This window comes from Anguilla anguilla, chromosome 2, assembly GCF_013347855.1.
Source record: "Anguilla anguilla isolate fAngAng1 chromosome 2, fAngAng1.pri, whole genome shotgun sequence".
NCBI classification, from domain to species: domain Eukaryota; kingdom Metazoa; phylum Chordata; class Actinopteri; order Anguilliformes; family Anguillidae; genus Anguilla; species Anguilla anguilla.
The window spans coordinates 53,267,413-53,294,357 of NC_049202.1; the positions used below are offsets into that span (position 1 = coordinate 53,267,413).

General features: G+C 39.0%; 3 protein-coding genes across 11 annotated transcripts in view; 1 reads left to right on the forward strand and 2 right to left on the reverse strand.

The window, feature by feature from the left end:
• Nucleotides 1–383: 383 nt before the first annotated feature.
• Nucleotides 384–8,300, reverse strand: LOC118220726 (ankyrin repeat domain-containing protein 40-like). Its single transcript, XM_035404884.1, has 5 exons — nucleotides 7,424–8,300; nucleotides 6,537–6,685; nucleotides 5,896–6,438; nucleotides 5,352–5,533; nucleotides 384–4,228 (listed from the first exon to the last, which is right to left on the reverse strand). The coding sequence occupies exons 1-5, from the start codon at nucleotides 7,555–7,557 to the stop codon at nucleotides 4,079–4,081; spliced, it is 1,158 nt and encodes a 385-aa protein (XP_035260775.1). The 5' UTR covers nucleotides 7,558–8,300; the 3' UTR covers nucleotides 384–4,078.
• A 373-nt stretch (nucleotides 8,301–8,673) lies between these two features.
• Nucleotides 8,674–16,683, forward strand: LOC118220724 (luc7-like protein 3). Of its 6 annotated transcripts, none has more exons than XR_004764006.1 (11): nucleotides 8,674–9,272; nucleotides 10,116–10,182; nucleotides 11,597–11,636; nucleotides 11,740–11,884; nucleotides 12,476–12,550; nucleotides 12,672–12,776; nucleotides 13,265–13,426; nucleotides 13,578–13,951; nucleotides 14,065–14,219; nucleotides 14,361–15,311; nucleotides 16,169–16,683. XR_004764006.1 is itself a non-coding variant. In XM_035404879.1 (11 exons), the coding sequence occupies exons 1-10, from the start codon at nucleotides 9,174–9,176 to the stop codon at nucleotides 14,519–14,521; spliced, it is 1,383 nt and encodes a 460-aa protein (XP_035260770.1). In that variant the 5' UTR covers nucleotides 8,674–9,173; the 3' UTR covers nucleotides 14,522–14,554; nucleotides 14,657–16,683. The 6 variants fall into 6 exon arrangements, 5 of the variants coding, with proteins under 5 accessions (XP_035260770.1, XP_035260771.1, XP_035260769.1 ...); XM_035404879.1 differs by having other exon boundaries at nucleotides 14,361–14,554; nucleotides 14,657–16,683; XM_035404880.1 differs by having other exon boundaries at nucleotides 14,361–14,554.
• A 110-nt stretch (nucleotides 16,684–16,793) lies between these two features.
• abcc3 (ATP-binding cassette, sub-family C (CFTR/MRP), member 3) overlaps nucleotides 16,794–26,945 on the reverse strand; it is a 63,750-nt gene continuing 53,598 nt past the window's right edge. For 2 of the 4 annotated variants that reach the window (XM_035404873.1, XM_035404874.1), the window contains exons 24-31: nucleotides 24,639–24,838; nucleotides 24,346–24,472; nucleotides 24,034–24,135; nucleotides 23,582–23,728; nucleotides 22,720–22,878; nucleotides 19,997–20,163; nucleotides 19,195–19,389; nucleotides 16,794–18,094 (exon numbers count right to left, since the gene is read on the reverse strand). In XM_035404873.1, coding sequence (XP_035260764.1) covers nucleotides 17,986–18,094; nucleotides 19,195–19,389; nucleotides 19,997–20,163; nucleotides 22,720–22,878; nucleotides 23,582–23,728; nucleotides 24,034–24,135; nucleotides 24,346–24,472; nucleotides 24,639–24,838 — 1,206 coding nt within the window. In that variant the 3' untranslated portion in view covers nucleotides 16,794–17,985. Of the gene's footprint in view, nucleotides 18,095–19,194; nucleotides 19,390–19,996; nucleotides 20,164–22,719; nucleotides 22,879–23,581; nucleotides 23,729–24,033; nucleotides 24,136–24,345; nucleotides 24,473–24,638; nucleotides 24,839–26,945 lie in introns of those variants that run through there. The other 2 variants (XM_035404877.1, XM_035404876.1) reach the window with 2 other exon arrangements.

Sequence of the window (26,945 nt, forward strand, 5' to 3'; positions counted from 1 at the left end):
AAGTTACATTCAGACATGCACACAATTTAACCCGAACACTATGCCCTCAGTACTGATTAAACCAGATCCATAAATATCTCACAATGACTGACTACATTCTGACTACACCAAAACATAAAAACATTACACCCTTCTTGAAACATAAAAGTACCCATCAAGAAAAATGGCAGTAATTAAGGAATTGTCCAGTCCAAAATGTCAGTGCGTTCCTTGAATGTAAAACTTCCCAAATGAATGGTAGGAGGAAGCAAGAGTCAATAGTGACTAAAATACCCCCTCTTGTGGTGTACCACAAAACACTGTCAATTTGAAAGCATCTAAAAACTAAAAACGAATCACTATCGGCAGCATAGACAACACAGAAATAAAAAAACAAGCTCAGCAACAGTTAATTACCATGCTTTATTGAAGAACAGCATTGGGTCTTCAGTAACACAAGTTAAAAAGTGCTTAAGTATTTATCAAATTACATAACACATATAAAAATATCAGACTCTGAATGCATAGGTTAAGTCAAACTACTCCTCCTACTAGAAGGTTAATTAGTACACAGTCATTTCTTCTGAGACAGTCAGATGACTTAAGCAAAAAGTATCTCAAACTGGAGACATTGATGCGTGTCTTCACAGAAGAGAAACAGGACAAGACTTATCTAACCACTCCGGTAGGACATCAAACATTCCCCTTAACTTTCAGTGAACAATCATTTTCTACAAAATACTCCTTATACATTTTGGAGCCTCCAATCATTCCATTTCTCACTCATAAATCTAGAATTGTCACACATGGTTTGCTTCCATTTTTCAATTTCTCCCCACAGTTGTTAAAGGAAGACATGGTAAATAAAAACAATTAATCTATTATGATTCATCCAGGCAGTACTTTCAGTAGTTCTCTTTTCCTCCTGTGCTGAATTCATACTGTATTCATTATAACATTGGAAGTTGTGCACTTGTAACCATTATTTTTCCCCATGTTTTCTACAAGTCTACAGTGATAAATTATTAATGTAAAAATATTATATTTCCTATAGAACATGGGTTACATTACCTCTTGGTTAACAAGGATCATATTTTAATGATTACCAAAAATTTCACAGTATTTTAAAATCAAATTAATAGCTATGGTGACCATATTTAAATTTTGTAAGACACTCTAGGTAGAAATTTACCTGCAAACAAATGAACAGGCCCACACATATGGGGTGGGTGGGGGAGGGGGTGTATGCAGGTGCACCAAGGGGGAAAAAAAGATACCTGACACAGAAAAAGATTAACGCATCACAGTCCAAAAAAATCACATCATTAATCAAATCCTGACTAATTCACATCCATCCCCACATGTTAGTTCAGCAATTTGCCATTTTCTGTGTTCATACAGCATAGAGGGATCTGAGCCAACTACATTAATGTTAGGTCACAGTAGCTACACAAATCACTCAACTTTCCAGATGTTCAAAATACAAATATGCATATTAAACCCAAAAGCCAACAAAAAGTGTTTCTTCACAGGAGATAACACAATATCACTTGTGCTTTAACACACAGCCTTAATTTGAAGAGTACAAAGAAAAAAGTTTTAAGAGAAGCATTTTAAATATGCAAAAATATCCCCACCTTAAACAATAATTTACCCCTCATAATTTAAAATTACATTCTCTATAGCAAAATGGTTCTTATGGAAACATTGGCTGTTTTGAGTACAAAACACTATCAAATTTGTCTTCATGTTTTTATTTGTCACAAATTCAGATCATAAAAAACGTGTCAATTATTGTTTGCAATCAAGCCCGAATGTAATGATATCAAATATCAAAAACAGCAAAGATCCATTTGTTATATTTCAGATCATTATCGCATATGCCATCTACGTTGACATACCCTGTTCACAAGCAGAATGCCATTACTGGGGCAAACAGCAGAGCAAATTGGATGTGTTGGAATCTGATCCCTCTCCCAGGGAGGAGGATTTGCAAACCAATTCTGTTGCAAAAAAAACAGCAGCATATACTGCAGTCTGCACTCCTCACTGGTAGAACCTTTGCTAACATAATTTTCCCCAATTGCTTTTTGAGCAACAATGATATTTATCCAGTTAACTGCACAGTAGCTAAACTAACAAGCTTACAGTTCCTGACAGTAACCTGAACTAATAATTTAAACATGGCTCTAGCTCACACATGATGAAAATCATGCAAAAAGAATGATTTGTGCTGGAATTCCTATTTTTGGGTTTTGACTGTTCGAATGAACTTAAGACAAATTAACTTTTTATAGTGATGTTAGTCATTTGAGCTGCGTATCTGTATGTCAAACAAAATTAACACAGAAACGGTCACATATCTTAAGAGCTGAACATTTTAAGCCAGTGAAACAAACTGAATTTTTCCACACCTTGAAGCAAACTTTTGTGGTACCTCAGAAGGCAATACATTAGTATTTGAATGACATGAAGAGTGAAAGTGCTCTTAAACCCTCCTCCCAAAAACACCACTGAAGCTGCGACAGTGTTCAACCTCTCCGACCACCCTTCATGAATAGTATTTAAGTACATCATTGGGTTCAGGAGGATGCTTCCATTCCAAATAAGAATCGAAGCAATAAAGCAATTTTCTAAACTGGTCACACAAGGACAACTACAAGCAACCCCAAAGACCAAATAACTTCTGAATACAGAGGAGACAATTAGACAATGTTTCAAAGCACTGCCATGCTTTAGCATTAGTGTTTGGTTTCTGTGTTGTAACACTGTACTCTACTATCACCACAGACAAAAGATACAAAATGTAAGTTAGATTTAAATTAGTAAAAGGAATTATCGCAAGTGGTGAATGTAGGGTGAATTCTTGTTTTGTAACCTAGTCTCTGTATGCAAAAAAATTAAACAATATAGCTTGTGAGATATCAGTATCCATAGGTGAAAAAGTAGCTAAACAAACAAATCTAGAATTTTTTAATGTCCAATAGACACCACCAACATGCACAGCAGGCTGGTCTCTTGAGGCCTCTACACATACACCCAACTGTAGGCACCACTACATCATCATCCACATCCATTTTCTTATAAAAGGCCTGCCCTCTTCAGAATCTTCCCCTTGTGAGGAAGTCAGACCCTGAAGAACACTGGTTTCGAAAACTCTCCTACCTGGACACCCAGCTGGATTCAGGCATTTCATGCATTTCACCTCAAACACACCTGATACAACTCATCAAGCTCTTGCTTAATTACGTCAGGTGTGCTTGAGATGGAACACATCAAATACCTGAATCTGGACAGGGGTACTCGAGGAGAGGTTTGGAAAGCACTGCTCTATAAGGCAGTGAAAAAGTCTTCCTGCTTGCCTTCATGATTCAGGGATGTTTTTTGAAAAACTGTAGGCGTACCAAAAATTTTGATGAATAAGGTATGGGAGGCAATGAGATGCTTGTGCTTTTCACATTAAGCTGGAATCAGCCGCTATAATTTGAATTAAAATGTATATTTAAAAATCTGTATTAATTAAAATACAAGACTCCCAATCAGCTTATGTTTCTACATCATCATCCATGTATAAACCCGGAAAATTTGATTTAAATGATTTACAGAAGGGTTATGAGCTTCAATTCATTACATTACAGGCATTTAGCAGACGCTCTTATCCAGAGCGACTTACATTGAGCGACTTACATACTGGAGCAATGCAGGTTAAAGTACCTTGCTCAAGGGTACAACGGTAGTGTCCAACCGGAGAATCGAACCTGCGACCTTTAGGTTACAAGACCAACTCTTTAGCCATTACACTACACTGCCGCCTATTCATGTTTGGATTATGAAAACTATTGTCTGGATCTTCTGTGGCACAGTGTTAACATCACATAAAGGCTCCAAATATCCTGACAGTATCCCCAGGCCTTCTTCAATGCCTCAGCAGTTAACGGTATTTGCAGACAAAACTTCTAACTTTAGAATCTGTGATAATGGCTCCACACTACTTACGTTCCAAACAAAGTGCCATGACACACCTGGTCATTCTCCTTGTTTTACATAATTGACTATTAGTGTCCTGTCTCATTGCAGTGTGAACAGACCCCACTTCTAACTAATAGGTCAACTTGGAGGCTTTCAAGTTGTAGCATGGTCTGTCTGTCAGACTGCCCTGTTCTCCACCCGGCAACAAAGACAGACTCTCTGCTCTCTCCAGCACCACCTCCAGCTCCTGAAAGTCCTGTAGCCTGGCCACATCTTTGTCCTGAGGATCAGAAAAATAGCAAATAAAGTTAAATGTCAACTGCAAGACACCGGATTAACACTCAGCATACCTGAAGGCCTTCGCATTCAGGTTTGTAAACATGAGAAAATTTATATTCAGTGCAAACTTCTGTTACCAGAAAGTGTAATTTTCCTTGTTATTTGCCATAGGCATTTACAAAGTCCTTAAATATAAAACATTTGTCCATAATACACCAATGAAACCAAAACAAACAGGTTATTTCTAATAGTCATGTTAGTCATTTGGTAGTTTTGTTTTATTTGTAGCGATTTAAATGTCTTTACTGACCATAATATGCAAGCAAACTACATTTCCATACAGCATTGAGTTCTACGATGTCTCCTTCCCCGCAGTTCAGCCTAACCGAGTCCTAATCTGGCTAGCTAATTTTATGGCAGTTACAACAAGCAACTCTATTTTTGGTAGGACTGCAACAACGGGGCCAGCTCTACAAAAGCGAATGTCTGTGATTGACTGAGTGAGTGATGAAGTTACACCATTGGTCGGCCGAGTTATGAAGTCACACCAACGGTCGGCCGGATCACGTGTGTTAGGTCCAGCCATATACTAGGTTTTAACCTGATCTTGTTTTAAGGATGACAGCAAGACCATTGAAGGTATGAAAACCATTATAAATCAGGGCATGTTCAGGAATGCAGAGTTACTATCAGGGACAGTTAACCGGTTCCATAAGGGCTATAATGCTCCCCGATAGGGATATGCAGCTTCTGGCAGGACAACAAAATGAACTACAGTCAGTAACTTTTCACCACTGTAACAGTGTCTCGGAGGTTAAAAGCTGGTGTGATGTGTTTATATAATCAGAAATGTAAATAGGGAAAATGGCTACATGAATGTAATTTCCGGGTACCAAATTCCAGCATGAAAGACATGCCCCACTTCTGTGGTCTATACCATCTTTGGAAGTATTGAGAAGGAAAAATATTCAACTGCTGATAGGCATTTCACCAAATAAAACGTTTAAAAAAAAACACCACAGCGGCCATTTCTGAAAACTAAGGATTTGACACAAGGGGAAGAAAGTAACAGCAAAAATCTCTGTTAGCCTTGCGGAAAGAAGTGGGATGGGTGAAATACTTGCCTTCCTCAGCATGGTATTAGGCAGCTTGCGGATCTTCTCCACGTGGTCTGAGCTAATCCCCAGCTCTCTACAACACACCCTGAGAAGTGAACGGTAGGTCAGCTCTTGTCGGTCCAACTCCACCTCAATGAAGTCATTTTCTCTGGCATTAGGGTTCTGGATCCGCACCTTCAGAACCAGCTCTGAAACGGAAAAGATTATACACACATTTAGCATATTTCCATTTGACATTGTTGCAAAACAGCCATCTTAAGTGTACTTTGAATCAAACACATAAAAGTTAAACAAAGTTGATCTTTCATCAGTTAATTTAGGACATAGGCACCCAGAACACAACTGCTTGGATTCCCAGACGTATCATTCCCATTAACAAATAAACTCTCCTCGGCAAACTGTAAAGGATAGGACAGAATTTTATGTTGCATCCATAAATGTCTAATATTTTAAGCAAAAGTGTTAAACTAAACTTCTGAAAAGATGTAAAGAAAAAACAAAATAGTGTGGCAAATACACATGATTTGAATGGCTGGGTGTTATACCTTACCTTGCACATTGACTGGGAATGTGCTAGTGAAGAAGAATGGCTGGAAGGCAGGCACAGACATGCCAGCCTGAGTTGTGTTCAGCTGAGGCGGAACAGATTGCTGTCTGCTGACAGTGGGGTTGTCCACATAGGAGCTGGAACTCCCATTGGAGGAGGAAAGAGATGAGCACACCAGCCCACTATCTTTAACTGTTTGGGCATACTCTCCGTGACTGGAATGGCGGACCTCCAAGCGTGATCCATTTGTAACAGCCTGAGGGTTGAGTGGCAGGCCATTCTGCTCTGGCACTGGGATGTAGGCAGCCTGCCTCTGCCCCTCTGTGTCAGCAAATGAGCTCTGCTCATGCTTATTTGGCTGTGATGGGGTTGGGGCGGTGGCTGGCTCACAGTGAGGCTCCTGGTCCACTGTGCCATTTCCGGAAATGTGGGACTCTAGGATCAACTCCTTTGTATCTGTCTTTCCATATGGGAACTGTGGGTTTGACAGATAATTTGGGGTAATAGGCAATTCTGGCTCCTTCACCTCAGGAATGTCTTCTTCCACTGTGAACATATTAAACATATTATTTGTTATTAGCCAAATATGCCAAAAACGTGTTAGTTTGAGTAGCAGAAAGGAGATCATGATAATTTAGGCAAACCTCCAAGGAGTCTTCGTATATCACGCTTAGACGTTAGTTGGACAGCCAATTCTCCTTTAGTTGTGAGAATTTCTTTGTCAGCTCCGGAACCAATGAGGTAGGCCACAACCTGTTCATGGTTTCTCTTACATGCCCAATGAAGACATGTCCTAGTTGAGAAACATAAATAAGCCTGCTTTTCCACTACATCACTTACAGAAAATAGGCTAGTTATTTCTCAGCTAAAATTAACACAATGAAAACGTACGTTGATCTCTGATAAAGGAAAGAACGATCATTGTTTATTATCAACATATTAACAAACAAATTTAATTCACTGGTACCACAAACAGGATTAACTCAAACTGAATTTAGCTCACCATCTGTGATATGCATACCAATTAAAAAGTGAAACATCGCTAACTTAGCCAAATAAACTTCCAGATCGAACTGCAGTAGCCATGGTGTCCATTTTCTTGATCTATGACCAGGGAGCGAGGACACCACCTTGGCCGTCATCTAGCTAATACTTGGTTCATTTTCAGAACTTTTTGTCTTAGCTACGACCATCCATATTAACGCATGACACATTCGATTACAACTGGCAAGTCATTTGCTAGACTATATAATACCTGATGAGTTATGAAGCATGCTTGCTGCTCTTTATCGGCTTACTTTCATTGAAAAAATCACGAACTATTTAGCGATCCGGTTAGAGAAGCTAACCTTAGCTAAATATTAACATGCGTTAGCACACCGAACAAACGTATCGACAGCAACCGAGTACCAAGTATCCAATTTAGCGATGTCGGATACCTTAGCTACTGATGGTGGAATAATGGCGCTTAGCTACTGACGTTAACTACCACTCCAGCTACTAGACTAACAACAAATAGTTTTACACATACCATCCATTTATTTCGTTTTGTGAATTGATATTAACTCCACTCTCCACTAAAATCCGTACTTCGTCAATGTCTCCGATAGCAGATGCCTCTCTCAACCGCTCTTGCAATTCTTTGTCCACTGATAATTTTGACATTTCTGTCAATGTTGTATGGCTTCATAAGCAACAATTGTAGCTAATTTACTTTAGCAAACAATGTTTTGCCGCTACGAAAATACAGCGAACTATACCACCTTTTGGTTATCGAGAAATAGCTATAGTCTAAGGTAGGTAGCCTAGCCTATCAGACACGTCGATGATAGCAAACTAGTTAGTCAGCCGATTACTCCATATAACATAACAGCTTTAGTTTAAATTTACCGCACCAGCTGCTTTAAAAGTATTCTTCTGGTGGTGCATTTGAGTTTCTAAAATCATAGCTAATGGTTATAGCTTAGCTGACTAGCCACGCTATCGAGGTGTCGTTAATCTTAATGTAGCTAATGCTACGTTTTTACCGACTTGCACTATCGATAGCTAGTTTGCAAGCCCACACTCGTCTTCCGTTTCGTTCCAGCTCTTTTCGTTAGTTACTCCCACTGAACAGTTCATTGGTTACTCCGCCCCAGTGATTTGGCCGCGCTTGCCACTCTTTCTAGAGAACTTTCTAGCTACTAGCTAGCTACTACCACCGAGCATACATAGGCACTGGAGAGGGTAGGTGGGCCAGGCGGTGAAGCCGTATATGCCTATTTTTTAGTCTCTGATACATGCGCAGGCACGCACGCCATCAGTTCATTGCCTTCAGCTAACTTGTCTAGTATGACCCAATGAAGACTGCTGTGCTATGTGCTTGTGAAGTCCCGGAAGTAAGCCGGTACTGCGCGTGTTGAGGTCAAAACATTGGGCCTTCCATTAAAGTGAATGGGGAATATCATACTTTTTGAAGTCAAAATAAAACGTCCTCGATGGTATTTTGAAACTGGATTGACGACTGTTATGTTTCATATGAAAAGCAGATTGAAAATATGCATTATGTAATTTAAAAAAAGCATATTTAAATGTATATTTTCCCAACACTTCTGGACCAAAACAGCCATTGCTTCAGAAACTGCTGCACATAATTAAATGTATGATGACAAAAATGGACCGACGAGGTTTTCTTTTGTTGTTAAATCACCTTGGATTTTTACATTGAGCATTCAGCAAGCTCTATGGGAGATCACATGGTGCAGATCATATGATGTAGGAACATACCATTTCTTATTTGAGAGGCTTTAAATATATATGTTGACGATGATATTTCACAGTAAATGTTTATTATACTTGCAATTAATGTATCCATTATTATTACCTCATAATTATTAAAGGAAAATAAATTCTATTTAAAGTCACTTATTATTCTTTTTTTGAAGATGATATGGTTGGTGTTCACAAAATCGGAAAGCTGGGGAAAACAGATTTTCAATGATATCCAGCTTATTTCTGTTCAAAAGTGACAGTTATTTTTATTATGCTACTGCACACGCTGTGTTGGTATTAAGAAAACTGAGGATTTGCAGCAAAATGTAACTAGCTAGGCTACTTAAATTATCATAAGGAAACGCTTATCTCTGTGATGACCAATTAAAGCCAGTGTCTCACACTTTGCGAACTGTCCGCCATTTTGTTTCTGAAATCGGAACAAATACAAAACGGTCAAATCGGTCAAAACACCGAAAGGGACCACGGTTTACTGTTGTGGTGGTCACTTGGGTAGTTGGTTAGCAAACATGCTTTCAGCTGCGCAGTTACTCGATGAGCTAATGGGTCGAGACCGAAACCTGGCACCAGATGAGAAACGAAGTAATGTTCGATGGGATCATGAGACCGTAAGTTTTTTTGTCCTTGTCAGCTCTTAGCTACCAGTTAGCTAGATACCGAGGATGTGGAGAGGCATCATACACAGTGGACATGACGCGAATTCGAATATCTTATTTGTAACCTGACGACGATGTTATGTAGGTAGTTAACATTTGCTGTCTTGTTTCAGTGATAAGTTAAGCCAGTTAACTGCACCAGGCGTTTTAATTATGTGCGCTACTGGTCGTTACCTCACTCTCGGACCTGGTAACGTAGACTAATTACTTGGACTAGCTAGGTAGACTTGCAATCCTTGCTGTATTATGACACAGGCAAAGGCTCGAGAAACGGTGCCTCTGCTTGGACGTCCAGTGCTGTTGTCAATTAGCCTAATGTTGTTAATATAAAACAACTTGTTATGGACAAACCCAAGACGAACGACCGGGAAATCGCACGACTAACTAGCGAACTACCAACATAATAAAAGGCCTAACTTAGCTAGACTAATTGAGAATTTGTGTATTTGTAAGTGTGTCCTTACAGGCTATGATAGTTTGCCTATCTATGTGCATTCGAAGTAAAAATCAGCGTTTAGCTTTTGAAGTGTTAGCATAGTCTTAGCTATAGCCGATGTATCATCTTTGAGCAAGGTACTTAACGTTCATTGCTTCAGTAAATACCCACCTGTATAAATGGATACAATGTTGATCTGGGTAAGAGCGTCTGCTAAATGCCTGTAATGTAATTTATGCATGTTGATTTAAGGGGTGGTTTTAGGTATGGGACACGTTTAAAACATGAAAATAACTTGTCACGTGAACTAACACATGCCAAATATACCATTTGACTTTAATAGAATATTCTCCCTACAGGTTTGCAAATATTACCTGTGTGGATTTTGTCCTGCAGAATTATTTACAAATACCCGATCTGACTTGGGTGAGTATTTATTCATTAAGTTTTCTGCTATCTAGTTAGGTAGTGCAAATGGGAATATTTTGAGAGACGTTAGAATTTCTGTACCATAAATTCCCAGTATTTGATGTTTTATCTTTTTGTAAAGGTCCAAGAAACTCGGTTCAAATTGTGGTTATATTCTCCAGAAGTGACAATTGATTGTCGTCTTAATATTTCTTTCATGCTTTTAATGCAGTTATAGCCATTAAGTTGTAATAATTGTGGCCTTTTCAGCAGTAAAGGACAGGGTGGGCGCGTATCCTCCGCTCATTAATATTAATATCCATAAGACACCTTGTATGTAAATCATTCCTTGTTGCTAGGTTAGAGCTGGCTGACCTGTGCAGCAACATTAGACTACCAGACAACATGAAAGAAAGCAACAAAAGCTAGGTTTTACCATTGTATAGTTAAATTGGCAGATCATTCAATGTAATAATGTTGTAACACCGAGCTACTGTACAGTAACATTAGACTTGACAACAGTCTCAAACTCTGGACATTGCTCCCGACTAAAGAAAGGCTTTGAGCATAATGGGTAAGGTGTTGGCCTTGTAACCTAGAGGTTACAAGTTCAATTCCTGGGTTGGACACTGCCGTGGCATTGTACCCTGAGCAAGGTACTTAACCTGCATTGCTTCACTATATATCCTGCTTGCTATATAAATGGATGCAAAGGAATTGTTATGTAGAAAGTTGTGTAAGTCGCTTTGGATAAGAGTGTCTGCTAAATGCCTGTGACCTAATGTGATGATTCCACATATCTCAGCTTGAAAGCTATTTAATTATCACTGGCCAACGTTAGGCCAAGTTACCGATCTACTCTACTATGCGTCTGTTCTGCAACAACTGGAGAGTGTTGCTAGCTGCAGCAGCTGGAGGGAGGGAAGGCACTGCACCATCCACCAGTGCTAGCTTTTTAGCAAAGCAACATTGTTTTGGTGTCCTCCTGACGAAAATGGGCACTACAAATATTAACTGTTAGGGTTCTTGCAATATTGAAATGCCTGTGGGCCTCCAGAAATGAAACTTATTTCTTGTGGGTCTTTTTCATTTTTTGTAAAAGAAAAAAGCTTATTGGTTTTTCTGCATCCGTTGAAGGTACAATGCTTAGGCATTTACAGCTCAGCTTGCTCCCTCAAAAGTGTCGAGAGTACACTTGCATATTACAAATAGAAAGGATTTCTCCGATTTTATTGTTTTAGTTACGTACATTGTACCCTGCCCTTGGAAACACCAAGAGTCATTTGAAAAATATTTCTGGGCCATTTGTGAATGCAGAACATATTAAAACACATCAGCAGAGAATTCAGATTTTAGTTTCCTGGACCTTTAAAATCATTAATTTACTCCGTAATAGGGTATTAAATGTGCCAAATGTGTTTTCTCTTTTCAGGACCTTGTGAAAAAATTCATGATGAAAATTTGAGAAAACAGTAAGCAGCTTTTCTTTTGTAATGGTGATGGCATATAGTTAAGCTGCCAAAGTTTTTGTAATGGTGCATTCTAATTTGTGAGTATTGTTGGCTATTTGTATAGGTATGAGAAGAGTTCTCGTTTCATGAAAGAGGGATATGAGAGGGACTTCCTACGATACCTGCAGAGTTTACTTGCAGAAGTGGAGCGTAGGATTCGTAGGGGCCATGCCAGGCTGGCTCTGTCACAGGCCCAGCAAAACTCTGGTGTAAGTGTTGTTCTTGGCCCCCACTGGTGCCGGATTTCAACTGTACATTCATAAGAGCTTTGGGTTCATGGAACATACTGGTCATTGTAGATATATCCATTTTTGTGAAATAACTATTTACATGGCCATAACTTGACCTTGCGCTTGGTCATTTTCATATTTTTTGCTAGTTATGTTCTCTGAACATAAGTACTGACATTTTGTCAGTCTTTTTCATTATAACCCAGTACTTATGTAAGGGACATCAAACTGAATAAAATTTTTACACCTCCTTGTCTCTTTATTTGTTGATATTCTAAGCATTCAGCTTCCCAGTAATAGTCTCAACAGATTGATTTACTTAATTTTCAAAATTTGACTGTTGTCTGCCCAGTTACTTAATTTCACAAATTAATATGAATCATAAGATGTTCATAAGTAAGGAAAATATATGCATTAAGGAGAAATAAGCTGTGTGCTGTACAAAGACATAGGCAGAAAATTGCAGGACACTGTTTGTGAACATTTTACTTTTAACACATCAGGAATGTTACTTAATAAAATGCAGTGTGTATACGGCATGTTTGTATTGATCTCAGATTTGTTAAACAGGCTCCAGGGCCATCTGGAAAGAATGAAGAGAAGATTCAAGTGTTAACAGAAAAAATTGAGGAGCTTGTGCTTCAGGTGCAGTATTCAGTTGGTATTGTCCAATCTTGCAGTAGCTTGTTCAGCTGAACAGAAGTGATGAACAGTGAGCAGAGTGGAATATGCAATTTAATGGTGTCATTTTTGGTGTTCTGTGCAGATTGAGGAGCTGGGCTCTGAGGGCAGGGTGGAGGAGGCCCAAGGCATGATGAAGCTTGTTGAGCAGTTGAAGGATGAGAGAGAGCTGCTCAGCTCCACAACCTTTGTGAGTAGCTTTTCTCAACAGCACTTAAAACCTGCTGCTATATACTTACATCAACTCTTGAACTGGTTCTTTAAAATTGGGACAACATGAGTATTGTCAATGCCATTTCACTTTATTTTTAAAATAATGATATTTTTTAATGAGTTACAGTCTTCTGTACCAGTGATTTATCTCGGATCAGTTTAATACTCTTAAAAAAAATAAATAAAAAAAAATCATTTTTAACAATAAGTATTACATTACTTGATGTACATACCTTGTATTGTTCTGTTTTTGGATTGGCAATGCTATTTAATATTATTTATCTTAAGATACTGTGATTGGTCCTGAAATACATTATTGAGAGTTATTATTAGTACATTATTGTACATTAATGTACATGGAAAAATATCCTTGAAGCTAGTACTTGATGACAGTTCCTTTGTTGTGAATTAAAGGACACCCTTTGCATTACTGGAAATGTTTTATTATTCATCTACTGCTTTCAGACTATTGAGAACTTTGCAGCTCAAGAGAAGCAAATGGAGGTTTGTGAAGTGTGCGGCGCATTCCTTATTGTGGGTGATGCCCAGTCCAGAGTGGATGATCACCTGATGGGCAAGCAGCACATGGGATATGCCAAAATAAAGTCCACTGTGGAAGAGCTCAAAGTGAGTGTCAGGCTTTCTTTTATGTTTTATTTTCGTATACAGTTACATTACATTCAAAGTGAAAGTTGAAACCCAGTGATATATATATGCCCACTGGTATAATTCTTGGCTTGTAGCTGAAATCTCTGGGATGTTTGCCTCTGCTTACCAGGAGAAACTTCATCGGAGGCCAGAGGAACCAGAGAGAGATGACCGAGGGAAGAAGGAGAGAGAGGAGAGGGAGCGAGAGAGAGAGGAGAGAGAGAAGAAGAGGCGAAAAGAGGAGGAAGAGAAGGAAAAGGAGAGGGAAAAGGAGCGGGAAAGGGAGCGGGAGAGGGAACGAGAGAGGGAGCGAGAGCGGGAGAGGGAGCGAGAGAAGGAGAAGGAGCGTGACCGGGACAGGGAGCGTGAGCGTGAACGTGATAGACGTAGCCGCCGCAGCCATTCTCATAGCCGCCACTCCAGCAGAACATCAGACCGGAGGAGGAGTCGGTCCAGAGAGCGCAAGAGGTCAAGGAGCAAGGAGAGAGACAGGAAGCGCAGCAGGTAGAGCTCAGGAAGCCTCTGAATGTTCATATGGTCTTATTTCTTGGTCTGCTGTGGGCATATGGTATTCAGTTGTAGCCGTGCGGTGCTGATTGTAGCTCATGTTGCTGTAGGAGCCGGGACAGAGAGCGGCGGCGCAGCCGGGACCGCTCGGAGCGGAAGTACCGCTCGCGGAGCCGGGAGAGACGGAGATCCCGCAGCTCAGACCGCAAGGCCCACAAACACCGGAGCCACAGCAGAGACCGGGAGCGCAGGTCCAGAGACAAAGGTGAGAGCGCCCCCCCTGCTGCACCACTCAATGATATGATATTTTTAAAAAAATGTTTATTTTTATTATTTAAAAAAAAAGTTATGGTAGTAGGTTCCACTCTTGTGCATATATTAACTTATTGGTGGAATGTGTCTCCAGACCGTAATGATGCCGATCAGAAGAGCAGCAAGAAAGCGGTCAGCAATGAAAAGCCCAGTGAGGTCCCCAAAGCTGAGCCAATGGAAGTGGAGGCTCCCAGGGCCGAGCTGAACGGCACCAGTGAAGACATGCATTCTGCAGGTGACACTCAGTCCAATTAAAACTGATCTGATAGGACCTCAGATCAGGTTGAGGTAAGTGTAATCTCCTGCCCATCCTGGCTCTTCCACCTTCCTCCCCCCCACCCCCCTTTTTTATTTTTAGCTGTGTTCTTGATTTTTCCCCGTTTTTCACAGTGCAGTGTAAGTATGCACGGAGGAAGATGGAACTAGACAGATGAAGAAAATAGAAACAAACACAAACCGAGAGGAAAAACCAGTGTAGTCCTGCAAAACGTGTTGAGGTACTTCGTTTTGTATCGGCTGTATATGCATTTAATTTACTTGAAGCACAAATTATAACCCAGATTCGTCAAGTAGAGTTCACACTTGCATCTGTACTTTAAGTGAAACACAAATGTTTATTAAAGCACAGTTTTTGACTGATTAAATCAGTACATAATTTTGTTTCCTTTTTATATATAAAAATTATCTAGCTCATAAATCATTGACCTATCTTTAACAAAACCATTTTTTCCTAGGTCTCGTATTTAACCATTTCCTTCCCACAGTGATTGAAGCACGTGAAAGGATCGTTGCTTTTACTTTGTATGTGAATGCAGTCTGTTAGTCTTTCTTTCCCCAATGACAAGGTTGTTTGCCATTCTGTGCTTCATTGCCTTGCATTCTAATGCAGTTTGCTCTGAAAGTCGAGAGCCAATAGCATTGGAATGATGGAAGTGTAGGGTTAATGAATTATTGCAGCTGACTTCCATACCTCGCACAGCGTTGGTGTTGTGAGCGACCCATGAAAAGCCAAATTAAAAATCAAGGATACTGTCAAACTGTGCAGGTACTCACCCCAGGTACTCCTTTCTCTACCAACATCAATGTTTGAATGCTGTTGCCTGTGAACCTTTTTTAAAGCTTGCTGTCGTGCATTTTTGTTTGATAGACTTAAAGATCTTTATTCCATTTTCCTTTTTTTCTGTGTACTTAACTGGTGATTCAGTCAGACAGCAAAGCGGTTTGCATTGTCTGCAAATTTAAGGCAGTATCGTTTTGTCAATTTGTCATTTATTTCAGCTGAAATAAATGTATGTTGTGACAAAATGTAACAGTGCCTTAATTTAATCTTGAGAGGAAAGTTCAAACCACCTTGCCCTTTGAGTGAATCGCCCCCTTACTTGTAAACTCATCACCATATATTTGCATAAATGGTGAACTGCAAATCCGCAAAGTTGGTTATAATTTCAAGATCCTATCAAAAACCTTTTGTAACAGCTACCTTAAAACCTTACTCTATGCCTTGTGTTATTACATTATCAGCTTGTATAACTGGTTATGATATGTATACATCTTCTAGTGTTGACTGGAGAATAACTATTGTTTTCTTAGAAATGCAGAGCATTGTGAAATGACCTAAAGGTTTATATTAAACTTCAGAATATGAATTAAGTGTTGGTAAATAATTGGAATTAGTAATAATTTAAACCAAAAATGGTATAGGCTGACTACTGATTTCTCATGTTCCGATTAGTTGGATCCGTTAAAGAAATGTTACATTTCTGTGGTGTATCAATTATTGGTGAAAGGTTCTTGAGGAATACAGTATTCTGTATTGTATTTCTTGTGCTGTTAGCTGCTGCTACACAAAGTAAGGAGTGTCACGTACTAATGGAGTGTTCTTTCAACATTTATACACATTAGGGGATGCCATATGGAGGAAGACCTGAAGATTACCTGTCCTGAACCTGCTATTCTGCTCCTTAAAACAAGGTGAACCAGAGATGTAATGACAAAAAAAACTCGTAAAATAGATATAACCCCTTTCAAGCTCATTTTCAGGACTGCTCATCATTTTTGATATTTTGTCAGTAATTCATACTGCACACATTCAGAGTACATCCAAGTGTGCAAGTTCTGTTACCATTTAGTAACCAGAAATACAAATATTGTACATGTGGCTTGTTTGGTTTATAATTTCAGATTTTACTACACCATTTCCCCCTGTTGTACCAGTTTGTGAAAACATTTGTAGTGTTGACTGGAAATCTCAACTAGAGTCCAAAATTAATTTGACCTGTTCCAATTTCTGCCCCTTTGTGTAAGGTGTAAGTCATAAGGATCATCTTCTAGCTTTAAAAAAAGTTATGTTTTGATTGGAGTAAATAAAAATCTGTATTTTTTTGTGTTACGCTGCAAATAATAAATGATTGAAAGTATCTTTCCTGGTATCATTACTACTTTGAATAAATAAATAAAAAATTACAATTCTTTACATTACCTCACATCCATGGAAAAAGCATCAAAATGAATTTGAATAAAAATTCTGTTACATTTTAATTTTTTTTAATAAGGGCATAAACTTGGAACAACTTCATACTTAAAATTTGGTTGTGTAATTCAAGTTTGCACAGATTTGGCTCACAAATTAATCACATTTGTATTTGAATATAATTTTTTAAAGAAAAACTTTATAAAGGAACTTAAATAACAGTACAAAAATAAGCTTAGGTCAACATGAACTTGGTGCTCATTGAAGTTACAGTGGCATAGTTCTTAGAAAAATATAAAAAGAAGATCCAGGTTACAGGTAACTACTCCATATAAAAGTATACATTCACTGGTTTGAGTTATGAGAAGGCACTGTTGGCTTTGTACAGATTATGGATGTTTTCCTCAGGTAGCTCTTTTAAAATGAACCAGCTGCAAATGAACTCAGTCTTTTTGTGCTCACGTTGTAAGTGGCCTTGAAAGGAGACTCTGCTCCCTTTATGGTCCATTTCAGCATTGATGAGATCTCCGACCACTTGTTCACAGAGCAGCTCCTTTAGAACTCAGACTCCACTGCTGTAACATTGGATTACAGACAGGGGTTTACATAAGTGGTATGGAAGTACGCATTGACAGCAAAAAGATTAAAATGCATGGCAATTTTCCTAATGGAAAGCATACCTGAAAATAGGCAGGCATTTGGACTGTTATGACAAAATTGCCACGCATTTTAATCTTTTGCTGTTAATGCGTACTTGTGTACCATTTATGTCAACTCCTGATTATGGGTAATTTTCTTCATGATGGCCTCTGCAAGTGTGTTTATCATTTTGTTGTGCTACATTTTTGTGAAGCTGGTGTAAGAAGAACACAGGATTTCTTCTGACCACACAATCCCACAAACACCACCAGAAACCAGTCTACTATTTCTTTTTAGCCAGGTATGCTCTGAAGTCACACCATCTGCGTAGAATCAATGCATGGCAAGTCTTGAGGTATTAAAGTGTACAGCAAAATGCAAAGCAGACTGGAGCAGCTTTATATTTACAATTCACAAATTAAGTAGACCTTGAAAAGAACCACAAATAGACCATGCTGAGACCGCCTCCTATAGTGGTCTGAGTTTTGGTTAGTTTCAGATGGGCCTGAGTTTGTTTGGCGTGTTCACATGTGCACAAAAATGCTGAGTCATTAGTCTGAGTCCACCTGAGAGGCTGAAACGAAGTGTGAAAACACCCCAAGTCGTGGTATTATGCCAGTCCTGCATCTTTGGCCATACCGTAGAATATTCCTTTCTTTCCTATAAGGTTTGTTGGAGTGTCAAATTCAGCTATTTGTCCCTTGTCCAATACGAGAACTCTGAGGAAAGAGAATACAGTCCATTAACAAGAAAATATAACCTACACACAGTGACTCATTCCCACAAAAACTGGCTCTGTCTGCATTAGAACCTGCATTCTCACAACCTCACTGTTCTAAGGAATTTTTCCTTCAATGGTACAGAAGATCCAGTTTGGAACCAAAAGCCTCCCCAACGATGGCATCTCAAATTTTATTCACAAACCCTACAATGGGATTTCCTCTCTGACACTGTTGGTAAGCATAAACAATATAGTTACGTGAAAAAATATTTGTCACACTGAATGGTTTCAGATCTTCGGACAAAATGTAATATTAGGGAAACTGAGTAAACACGAAACACATTCATTACTGCATTCATTGAAAACCGTTATCAAATGCCGATATCATCCATGTAAAAAAGTAATTACCCCTTTAGTTAATCAAGCAATTAACCAAATTTAACTGATAATTAGATTCCACTGATATAACTGCCAGGCTTGATTGCAGCCAGCCCTTTTAAATATAAACCTAACTCATATTGAAGCTTACCATTAGAGTGAAGTAGTTGCCACAATGTTTCTAAAAAACACTGTCATGATTGAAGGAAATTCCAGAGGAAAGTTTTTAAAATCTGTCTGGAAAGGGTTACAAAGCCATTTTTAAGGCTCTGGGATTCCACAAAACTGCAGTGAGAGCCATTCTCTCCAAATGGTGAACATGTGGAACAGTGGTGAATCTTCCCATTAATGTGAATTAAAGAAGTTCTGCAAAGAAGAGTGGGCTAAAATTCCTCCACAGCGATGTGAAAGACTGATACCAAATTATGGGAAGCGTTTGGTTGCCGTTATGGCTGCTAAAGGCAGTGCGCTATTAAGTTTGAAGGGGCAGTTACTTTTTCACATGGGTGACATGGGTGTTTGACAACTTTTTACATGAAATAAATGAAATAATTTTCTTAATGTGTTTTGTGTTTACTTGGGTACAATTTGTCTAATATTTAAATTTTTCTCAAAAGATCAATTTTGCTAATAATTAAGACATTGTTGGGGACAATGCAGCACTTGTCCTTGGTACAACAATTATCCTGTCTCTCACATCATGTATAAAGGAGTACCCACCTTGTGTAGTCCAAGATGGTGTTAAGTCTGTGAGCAATGGTGAAAACGGTACAGTCCTCGAACTGTGTGCGGATGGTGGACTGAATCAGGTCATCAGTCTCCAGATCAATGGCAGCTGTAGCTTCATCGAGGATCAATATCCTGGTCTTTCTCAGCAGGGCCCGGGCCAAACAAACCAGCTGTCTTTGGCCCACACTAAACACAGGACAGATCCACCCAATCAACATCACACCAGTTTATACAAAAGTTGGCTTATAGACTGACAACTCAATGTTTTTCAGTTGCATGTGCAGCTGTGTAAACAATGAGCCCTCTTTCCCTTACAGACTTGTCAACAGTCCAAATAGTACATTTAAGCTACCTTGAGATTAATTCATGATGGATCACTAGAAATTTCATTGTCCTCATATACTGGAACCCCTTGAGGATGTGTGGACGTACATACAGGGTTGGAGTCCTGATCTATGTGGTCACTTCTGGCACTACGATCTTTACTTCACTCTAGTGTGTTTCTTTTGCACCTCTGCACCTTGAACTAATGCACTTGTTGTACGTCGCTCTGGATAAGAGCGTCTGCTAAATGCCTGTAATGTAATGTAATGTAATAAATGTTTATTTTACATTTATGAAATGTACTAAATCACAGTTTTAGAATTTGAGTTGCCATAAAGCGTAAAAACACCTGGATTAGAATGCAGAGGGATCTGCCATTTATGTGTTAGCTTTGGAAACATCCGAAGAATTAACCAACGACCATCTGTCAATATCTTTGTGAGCACAGAGCATGCCTTAATGGGCTTACCTTAGGTTTTCTCCACCTTCAGAACATTCAAGGTCGAGTTTAGAAGGCTGGTTGCTAACAAACTTTTTCAAGTGGGACAATTCCAGTGCTTTCCACACCTCCTCATCAGTGTACTTCTCAAAGGGGTCAAGGTTCATTCTCAGAGTCCCAGAGAAAAGGACCGGTTCCTGCAACAATCATGCTGCAATTAATTTAAATTAATCAGCTGTGCACATTTCAGATAGGATCCCATCGGAGACATCATTTGTAAATGACCAGGAATCTTCAGCATAGCTAGTTATACCTTTTCAGACCTATCACACAAAGTTGCCCAAGATTGGATCACATCATATTATCAGAAGATAATCTAACAGGCATTTAAAAAAACAATTTAAGAATCTCAATTTGTAAATAAAGTAAAAAAAAGTCAAATGTCCCTGTTGATTTTTAAAAAACTAAAGCAGCAAGTGGGAAAGTGAAATTTGAAAATATTTCTTAATATCAAAATATCTTTGTCAGCATATACACTTTTCCTGAGGTAATACCTCCATTATACCACCACCTTCTCTTACTATCACCAATTGCCCATGTATGTCTTCCCATAGGCAATCCTTGTATTTATACAGTACCTCACTATACCATCACCTGCTGTCTACCACCTTCCAACTCTCTGAGCTGGTCAAATGGATACAAATGCATTACTTAACACCTTCTAGCAAGCCACCTAGTGGGCAGGACGCTGGTGGCCTGATATTGTTCCAACTCAGACATTCACTGATTCTGCAACCAATCTATGCATGGAAACAACAAACTCTATTCTAGTTTTATTAGTAGACAATACATGACAACGATGCCAAATTATAAGTGCCACCATTGAGGTGTAGTTTGTCCGCTTAACAAGCACCCTTGCCCAGTCTCATCTGCAATTATCATGACACATTGGAGAACAGCATCTCTCTGGGAGTTCATAATATTCTTTCACCACCAAAAATTTGCATTCTGTCATAGCAACATAAAAAAGCCAACAATAGCCTGAAGGTATGCCAATACAGTGGTGAAAAATGCTGCACACTGAATAGCGAAATAAACACAAGGAATTCTTATGCAATGATACCACGTCATTCTACTATCAATATCTGTGACTAAATATGGAATAAAAACAATCTTACCATTGGTTTTACAAGTGACAATGTCCCTTTCAAGATTCAGTGGTCATTTATTTTCTTGAATAATCCATTTCAGAAATAAACGCGCAAATAGAAAGTGGGGGTAGGCACTTAAATCGACAAAACATAAAACCCCACTGGCTTTTTATGCCATTGTAACTTTTCAGTTGGTACTGAAGACACTTTATGTTGCTTTGTCCTTTAAATTGTCACTGGTCAGTATCTTTTTGTATAGGGGCATTGTTAGTGTACCCTGGGCAGTGTTAGCATAGTGGCTTGTACTGGCCTGCTTTGTTAGAATTCCTACTACTTATAAACAGGGCATGAAACCAGAAACGAAAACAAAAACCTTTTGTCTGGCCACTGTGTTTTTTATCGTCCATAGGTTTCTTCAGTGGTGATGGGGTGGGGGGCTCCATGTAGGCAGTCGTGGTTAATACAGTAGTCAGAAACCAGGTGCATCTCATAGAATGACTACTGCACAACTAAAGAAAGAACTGTCCTTTTTACTGATGTTTATTATTTACAGAAACATGGTCACAAATAGGTTTTGTGACCGGTTGCTAGGCTGGTTTCAATGCTTGCCAGGTAGGAGAAATAAAACAAAATTACCGTTTTTTTTTGTTGTTTTTTTTGTTCTAACCGATTTAAGAATGTTATGTTGCAAGCAGAAACAAAAGAACAGAAAAGTTAAATTCCAATTCTGCCCGGAGTGAACGGATAGGAAAAAAATTTAATTTTCAAGCCCTGCTTATAATGAAATAGTCTTTTAAGAGGCGGGCATTTCACATACTGTAGTGTAAGCGTTAGTTGGCTCAGTCACAGCAAACGAAGCAATCACTATACAGAAACCACCAAGCATGAGTTCGAAGTGGTAAGTGGCAAATGACAGCTTTTTCAAATAGAATGACCAGAGATGGAAACGGGCACTCGACAACAACTCGACACGGGGACGACAACAAAACACGCCCATAGAAAATGTCATGTAAACACAAACTTACGATAGGGGTTATAACACAGCAATATAAAAAAAATTCAATAAAGGAAAATGGATAGTTGCAAATTCACACACCTCTCTGTTGCAGAAAATAGTTAAATATGCATTGTTACATCAGACAATACAAAAGTGGGCCAACAAGAAATGCTATGGATGAGATATGGTGCTTAATTATGGTTCAGATCAAAAGAATTGGTTTCTGAACTCTGCAAATGGCTTGTTTGCCTGTGAGCTAACTGTACTTTTATCTCATATTCATCATAAATCCAAATTCAAAAATAACATAATTATAAAATATATTTAGCAAAATAACAAATTTCACTCCCATACCATTCCCATACACCTGAAGGGCACTGTATGTACAAAACATGAATAAAATCACTGGAATATGTGCATTTCAAGACAAAACTCTTGGGGAAAATGGAATCAGTTAATTTTTAACTAGTGTAGTCACCCTGAGATTGACATCCCTTTTGCAAGTGAGCCCTGAAGCTTACATGTCTTGGGAATTCTGCAACAGAAACAATCACAGCACAACATAAAAAGCAAAGGTTGAGAACTTGGTTAGGAGGAAGACTCACCTGGGGAATAATTGTAAGCTTGGACCTGAGGTCATGAAGACCAATGTCAGAGATTTTCACCTCATCAATGGTAATCTCTCCACCTGCTGCCTCCAACAAGCGGAATAGGCACAGGGTCATGGAGGATTTTCCAGCCCCCGTCCTTCCAACAATGCCAATCTGTAGGAACAACATTATGCGGTAACTTAACTGGTATCCAGTGGCTACTATTAGTCCACATCATGAGTTCATTTTTTATTTATTTTTTGCCCGGTAAAAAAATAGGCAGATAAGAGAAGCAGGAAAAACATCATATTGCTTAACACCTTGCGTGTAGGATCTCATTCACAAGTGAACTTAGTTGTATTGCTTTAATACACAATCAATATCTGTGCCATTCTGAAAAATTTGGGAAATGAAGATATAAACTATAAAGACCAAATATGAAACCTGTGGTATGTTTGCAGATTTTAAGCCACAGCCCTTGCAGAGCTGCACTATTAGCCTTTTGAGCTAAAGACCAAGGTCCTCAGAGATGACATCATCTTCTATAGTGAATGTTCACACATTCCCTGATGTCTCAGTACTCTGCTACACTTGTAAAATAATCATCAGTTGTACAGTATAAAAAGCATTTGTTTTTTGCCAGGGTAAAAAAGGACCGTTCAAATCCACCTGATTTGTGCTGTGTCACCATCCATTATCAAGTATATAGGCATTGTAACAAGTGTGAAAATTACTGCAAATACAGCCAGAGAAGGAACCAAGGCCACTGTCTTCTTTCATTCAAAATATAAATCCAAACTGAGGGAGGAAGAAAAAAGCATCAGGGCACACATTCTTCAACCAGATGGGATATGACGACAGCCAACATTTCTCTCACCTTCTCCCCTCCTTTTACACTGAGAGTGAGGTTCTTCAGTACAAGATCCAGCCCCTCCCGGTACCTCACACTGTAGTCATGGAACTCCACTTTCCCCTGGGTTGGCCACTCTGGGGGTGGCTTCTTGTCTTCTATCTCCCAGGGAGCCTAAACAACAGAGGTTAACACACCTTTAATTTAATCTCAGAGTGGGGGGTCAGGCTTACAAAGTCCTGGTCTTGGTCTTCAGTCAGACACAACTGACTTGACCACAGCACAGGAATGTAAATGTGCATGTAAAAACCAACCACTCTGGCTGCAAACTGCTTTCCAACACTGAATACCAACAGCACATATAAACACAATCTGCCACAGCACTCACAATTGTAACACTTGAACACCTGAACCTCTCTAGAAATAGAATTTGTCTGAAGAGATAATGAGATGACATGAGATCTTCGAGGTGAGCCTACCTCAGTCTGTGTCTCTGAATACTCCTTCACTCGTTCTACCGCCACAATATTGCTCTCCAAGTCCGAGGTCATCCTTACCATCCAGTTCAAGGACATGGTTACCTATTAACAGAGAAAATTCACAAAATATCCGCTGTGAAATGCTGCCATTTCTCATTTAATGGAAGCCGGGGCATTAGCTCAAATGTATTCAGTGCTTGTAATTTAATGCAGTCATTTCACACACAACCTTAAACAGAAATATTCTTAGGCCTGAAAAGAAATACTAACAGGATGAACATTACTTTAAAATATACAAAGTGTTTCACCCACCTGCAATGCATAAGACACAGAAAGTCCCACAAGCCCTGGACTTAGGCTGTCCTTGCCCATCACAGCAAACAGTGCGGCAAACAGTACAATGCAGTTCCCAATGAACTCAACACGAACCCCCAGCCACCTGCGCACAACAACACAACACATATCTTCATACTGCGACATACTGATGTGTGTGAAATTGCATTTAAGTGTGATTTTACAAGGTTTTAAATGAAAACCAAATATGGATACATGCATGGAGCTAAATATACAATATGCTTTATGATGCAGTGAAATCCTGCACCTACCGGTTTGAAACAATGCCAGGGTAGTAACTCCGTTGGTTCTCATCCACTTTCATATCACTTATGAGAATGAAGGCACCTTGCCTCATGTATGCACGGATCACACTCGTGCCTGTGATGGTTTCAGAAAAGTGAGAGTATATAGGAGACCTACTGACAGACTCCAGTCTCTTTAGCTGGCGAGAAGTGGCCACGTAAAATCTCTACAGAAGAAAAATAAATATTATTATGAACTACTGTAAGAACAAAACTGTGACACAGATAACAAATGACATAGGATTTAAGACAGCTGCACTCATCCAATCTGTTCAAATTATTACACAAGTAAACATTTAAAAAATTCTGTTTGAAAATAAATGTCCATCATATCTGAAATATTCTGTTTTATTTCATCACATTATTTCTAAAATGTATTCCAATGATAGATTGGAGATAATGGACTTCCTGAAATTAAGTTTCCTTTCATCATAAAATTATGAAGGTCCTGTGCAGATGTATCGAATCTAACCTGACCATATCTTTCGATGAACAACCAGTCATTAAACACTTAACATACTGTAATAAAACACTTAAGAAACATTTAAAATATGAGTGTTTAGTGCTATCGTAATGTTGTAGCAAATGGTTTGGTTTTTTAATGTCTAAATAATTCAATTACAAATAACTTATTTTGTAACAATATAAATTACACTTGAATCGAGTTGTTAAACCTCTAAATGTCCCAGTATATACTTTTGAAAGCATGCATTTGACATTGAGCGCTGATTAGAATGCAGATCTTTCCCAAAACACACAGGAAATATGCGACAGATAGCAGTTAACAGATTTAAGCAATCATGCCAAGTATAAGCCATTACAAACCCCAAGCAGAAATGGAAGAGAAATACAAGCAATGTAAAAATAATACTGTTTCAGTTGTCATCTGTGTTTGGAAAAGACTAGCAAAGCCATTTCACATCAAAAACATCCCTCTTGACCCGCTTCTTTGGGATCACAACTTGAAGACCTGGTCCAAATAAAATTTCCAACCAAATGAACACGGTCAATTGTAATCTTCAAGGCACCTAATTACTTTAAATTTGAAATGGAATGTTAAGGATACTCAGTGTTCACAGTATATCCTCTGGACTAGATTTTGTATTGACTTTGCAAGCCAGTGCTGTATTTTATGGGGTAGCTTCATAGGACTTAAATTTTCAATTCAATTGATTTAACTGTACGGGTGAATGATCCTTGATTCTCACCTCCCGTCATACAATTTTTGATAAAAATGTGTTTTTTATCAAAAAGGGTAACAAGTCCATACCTAACAGAATGTTAGTAAATTTCACACAACTAATCTTTCACACAAAAATTAAGCACATGGGGTTGCACACTTTTTCTGAAAATAACTGAACAAAATGCCAAATGTGTCACAGTGAATTAACAAAGTGAAAATAGAGAAAGAAAATACTTGTTTGGCATAGCCATAAAACCAGTCAAATGAGGTCAAAGTACACAACATGGCCAAAAGTATATGGACACCCAAACATCTCGCTTATATGTGCTTATTGAACATCTCTTTCCAAAACCATTGGTATTAATACAGAGTTGGACTCTATTTGCTGATATAACTGCCTTTACTCTTGTGGGAAGGCTTTCCACTAGATTTTGGAACATGGCTATGGTGATTCGCTTCAATTCAGCCACGAGAGCATTAATGAGGTTGGGCACTAATGTTGGGCGAAAAGGCTTGGCTCGCAGTTGGTGTTCCAATTCATCCCAAAGGTTCTTGTGCTGGTCAAGGTCGTCCACACCAAACTCGGCAAATCATTTCTTTATGGACCTCACTTTGTGCATGGGGGCACTGTCATGCTAAAACAGAAAAGGGCCTTCCCCAAACAGTTGCCATAAAGTTGGAAGCACATAACTCCCTAGAATGTCACTGTATGCTGTAGCATACTCGACGGTCCCGTTCTATGAGATTGTGGGCCTACCGCTTCATGGCTGAGCTGTTGTTGCTCCCAGATGTTTCCACTTCACAATAACAGCACTAACACTTGACCAGAGCAGCTCTAGCAGGGCAGAAATCTGACAAACTGACTTGTTGGAAAGGTGGCATCCTATGACAGTGCCATGTTAAAAATCATTGAGCTCTTCAGCATGATCCATTCTACTGCCAATATTTTTCTATGGAGATTGCATGCCTGTATGCTTGATTTTATGCACCAGTTAGCAATGGGTGTGGTTGACGTAGCCGAACACACTAATTAGAAAGGGTGTCCACATACTTTTGACCCTGTAGTGTATTTTAAGATGAACTCATTGCTC